Source organism: Otolemur garnettii, unplaced genomic scaffold, assembly GCF_000181295.1.
Source record: "Otolemur garnettii isolate 467f Iridium unplaced genomic scaffold, OtoGar3 scaffold00163, whole genome shotgun sequence".
Classification (NCBI taxonomy): domain Eukaryota; kingdom Metazoa; phylum Chordata; class Mammalia; order Primates; family Galagidae; genus Otolemur; species Otolemur garnettii.
The window spans coordinates 113,974-118,138 of NW_003852558.1; the positions used below are offsets into that span (position 1 = coordinate 113,974).

Consider the following 4,165-nt stretch of genomic DNA (forward strand, 5'->3'; position numbering starts at 1 on the left):
TTTTCCCATAAGTTAGAGGCTTGGTGGTGAGAAGTCAATTATGAAGTTATCTGGTTTTGTCCTTCCAAATGTGATTCTTAGTTATCATTTTAATTTTTAATATTTTTCAGCAGTATTAGCCTAATTATATGCCTATTACCTTTTAAAATAAGATGTGTTCCAGTTAGTTCTTTCTTTTTTTTTTCATGGATGGGAGGAATGTCCTTATTATTTGTCTTAACTCTGAAGTAATTGTTACAGGGGAGAGGGGCTGTAATAATCCCTTCATAAACTGTAAGGGTCCTGAAGGAGTTGAGAGGGGCTGTAATAATCCCTTCATAAAATGCAAGGGTCTACTGAAGGAGCCACCAGACTAAAGTGAAATTGGAACCTGAAGCCCAGTGCAAAAAGAATATGCACAAAATCAAATCAACTCCACAGCCAAGAGAAACTCCAAAATGTTTCACAATTACAGTGCCTAAAGCATTTCTTAGAAAATATTCATCTTAAGAAGAGTCTGTCAAAGGGGATTTTTGTTCTCTTTGGTTGAGTCAGTATCACTAATAATACTACGTAATGCTTTCATTTCACAGAAAGCCCCTGGAAGAATGTTTTTCAATGCACTCATTTTGTTTGTTGCTAAGTTCATTTTACATTATACTCCGTAGCCTGTTTCTCCCTCATCTTTTGTCCCACAGCAGTCTAACTGAATTGACGTTATTCCAAGGACAAACTTCTTTTCTATTCCTAATCCCCCCGCCTCTCAATTCTCCAGCCCCAACTCCCATTTCTCAGCCTCAAATCCCCAAAGGAAAATGAAAAGGAAAAAAAAAAAGGCTTTGAGATACCTTTTTGCCACTTAGACCACACTGTAGTCAAGAGAGACACAGAAAAGCCTGGTTTATGGTTTCTAAGGCCTCTCCCGACAGCAGCGTGTGTTCTGAAGCTTGATTGATCCATTAGAACTTACCAGAACTTGGCCTCTTTCTTCTTTTCTCTTTTTTTTTAATAACATAATGCTTGGCATTGGACAGGAAGCAGAAAATTTGGGGGAAAGTTTGTTTCCCTTCTCTATAAATTATAGGATCATAGAGTGGCCATTCTAATAAGTTTACAGGGTACAACACAGTATGTACACAGGAGTTAGGAAATAGGACCACCTTCATGGGGGGTGGGGGGGTAGTGGCCAGAAATCGGTGAGTTTATTTCTAAAATGCCCTGAAAGAATGTAATGATAGAAACACATATTTTAAATATTATCCTTTTACTTATGAAGATAGGCTCAAATTTCTTATTTGTTCAATAGTGCTTGCTTTTATCTGTATTCACTACAAGCAAATAAAATAGCTATTCCTTCTGGTTTGCTATATTTCTGGTTTTCCTACTCTTGTGGGATATTTCTTTCATAGGTGTAATCCAGGCCTCTGAAAACCGGACCCAGTTTTAAAGACTGGACTCCCAAAATGCCCCCCCCTGTTGAAAGTGTCCCCCCCAAGTGTTTTCCTGTGTCTCTGCATTTCCTTCAGTAGGCAGCATCTGGCACACTGCTCACTGGGTATTGGAAGGCCTGCTTCAATGCTTCAGTGCAATTATTCCTAAAGCACTTTCCCCATGTAGGCATTGTTATGATCCCCATCCTACAGATAAGGAAATTGAGGCTTCAAAGGGTTAAGAAACTTACACAGAGGAGACCAGCATGTCACTAGTCCCATGACAGAGCTTGGATTTCAAGCTGGGTTCCTTAGACAGTCAGGTTCTCCTTAACCAACATACTGGGCTGTCTCCTCTCCTTGAAAAGGGCCTAATTTGCTGGAAGCTTTGGAAATGACCTTGACTAAAAACTGGCCTCCAGCAGACACCCACCCCCCAAAAGCTGGCCACCCAGAACTCAAGGCTGAAGGGCCTCTGACCATGCTGGGATTTCCTGCCATCAGTTAATTTGAGTTTCCTTTTACCAGAAAGTGCCTGATGCCACTGACCAGTGTAAACACCAACCCAAGCCTGGTCTGGCAGCTGAAGACTGGACTAGGGCTGGTTCCCCACCAGGGTATGACCAAAAGCCCTGGAAAATGTTGCCAGAGAGCAGTTCTCCAGAGTTTTCCTTTGGTTTAGTTCAAAACAGGAAGCCACATTCCCCATCTCCCTCTCACCTTCTAACTAAAATCCAGCTGTATTTTCTCTCTGGGATCACGGAAAACTGCCTTTCAGTTTTATACAATAACGGACAGAACTCCAAGCTGGGCAGTTGTTTAGGTAGTTTCATCTCTCACACTTTTCTAAATGTTCTACAAAGTGAATGTTGCTTGTTAGAAGAGCAGCATTTTAAACATTGTACTCTGAGGTTTCCAAGTTATTACCTCCTGCAAAAATTGCAGGGCAAGTAGGAGAATATAACCCAGAAAATGAGATGGTATATGTTAAAAACGCTATATCCAAACATTTCAAAAAAGAAAAGCGCTACTGACATACACATGGGCTTCCTATGTTAGGGTTTTATTCTGCTAGTTACACCTGAGGTTTGCAGACTAAGGTGGGTGGGCATTGGAAGGTTCTTGAACTACTTTCAGTTGTAAGCACTAGAGTGTGTTTTAAGGCTGGAGAAGCCGGTCAGTGTGTTATGGGTGTGTAGGGGAGAGACGTGCATCTACATTAGCCTGGCCAGTACGTGTCTCTCATGGCAGCCCTGGCCTCAAAAGACTCGTAGGCCATTTATTAGGCCTCTAGGTACGCTTTCCAGGAAGCTTTGCCTCGTGAAAAATCAGAATTTTAGAGATTAATACGAAGAACATTTGGAAATGCAATGATCCAAAAGTGATCACCATCATTCACCCGATGCCCAGCGGAGAGGAGACCAGCGCCTTTAAAGTTAACTTCTCCAGCCAAACCCTCTCAGTAAAGGGCAACAAAGACCACATCTTGATGCGCACCCCTGGAGGGGGCACAGTTTTTACAATGCATTTTATTATTCATAAAAAAATAAATTTATTTACATATGTTATTTCCTGTGGTTGTACAGCCTCCAGGCAGCAGCACCCCTAGCTGGGTCACTTGCTTCGGGACAGCCCCAGCTGCCCACTTTGCAAAGCCCTCTGCGCAGAGAAGAATGTGGCTGGGGTAGACGGTGATGGGGAAAGTTGGAATCGACCTGGGGGTGCTTAGGGGGAGGAGAGGGAAGTGGTGGACGGTGAGGCCTGAAGGAGACGGGGAAGTGGTGGACTGAGAGACTGGGCTGGGTTGGGGCAGAGGGGCTGAGAGGCTCCAGTCTGAAAGGGAAGGAGGCGGATGGACACCTGTTCAGAAAGAGGAGGGGGCTTGGGAGGGCGACCGAGCCCAGACACGGAGTGCGGCAGTGGGGGGGGGCGCCCCCTCAGTGGGAGGTGAAAGCCCCGGGAAAGTTTACGGCTAAACCCATCGCAGGTGGTCTCTCCAAGTGTGACTCTACCCCTCCCAGTGCGCCGCAGGCATCGTCCCTCCGCAAAGATACAAACCTCGCTCAGATAGGACATTCTCCCCTCTTTGCAACTTAAAGCTGCGCCCCATGGTAGATCTCAGACTTTAAAGCTTCAAGAGCGCCCAGTAACCGCCAAAGGCCTGTGCCAAGCGGAATTATGCCACCGCATACACGATCAATCTGGCCTGGCTCAGAAACTAACCCCTAGGAGATTTGGCGCTGAGGTTGGATCTTGGTCCACCTCTACACACAAAAGGAGGCTCTTTCTGGAGAGGAAAAACGTTGTCATCCAGATCAGTCGCAGTGGTAGCCGTGAGTGCTCTGCGATGACAGTCATGCCTGCCACCGGCCCTGTTCACAGTTCCAGGGAAAGGGGAAGGGTCAAGAAGAATCCAGTGGAAACTTCTTCCCACCTCCCGCTGTCTCCCTTTTCTCCGTGGCCTCCAAATACAAGCGTTTAACGAATAATCCCATTCGGTGAGTTCGAATCCAATTTAAGCGGTGGTTCCACACAGTCTGCTGGCTGCAGAAACTTCTTTGGTGTCAGAATCGGGTCGCCCTGAGACCACAAATGGCCATGTCTGTAAAACCAGAATGAACATCGGACATTAGAGGAGCAACGACCGTCTCAAAATGGAACCACTTTCCTAGTGAACTCCAAATAATCAGGATCTTTGCGTAGCTCAGATTTTATCAGCGTTCCGGGAACCTGAAAGTCTTCTCTCTGAGCCAGAA

General features: G+C 45.3%; 1 protein-coding gene across 1 annotated transcript in view; it reads right to left on the minus strand.

Moving 5' to 3' along the window:
• Positions 1-3,924: 3,924 nt before the first annotated feature.
• The window catches only part of MSC (musculin), a 1,517-nt gene continuing 1,276 nt past the window's right edge, over positions 3,925-4,165 (minus strand). Inside the window, exon 2 of the mRNA XM_003800034.3 lies at positions 3,925-4,011. Coding sequence (XP_003800082.2) covers positions 3,925-4,011 — 87 coding nt within the window. The remainder of the gene's footprint in view (positions 4,012-4,165) is intronic.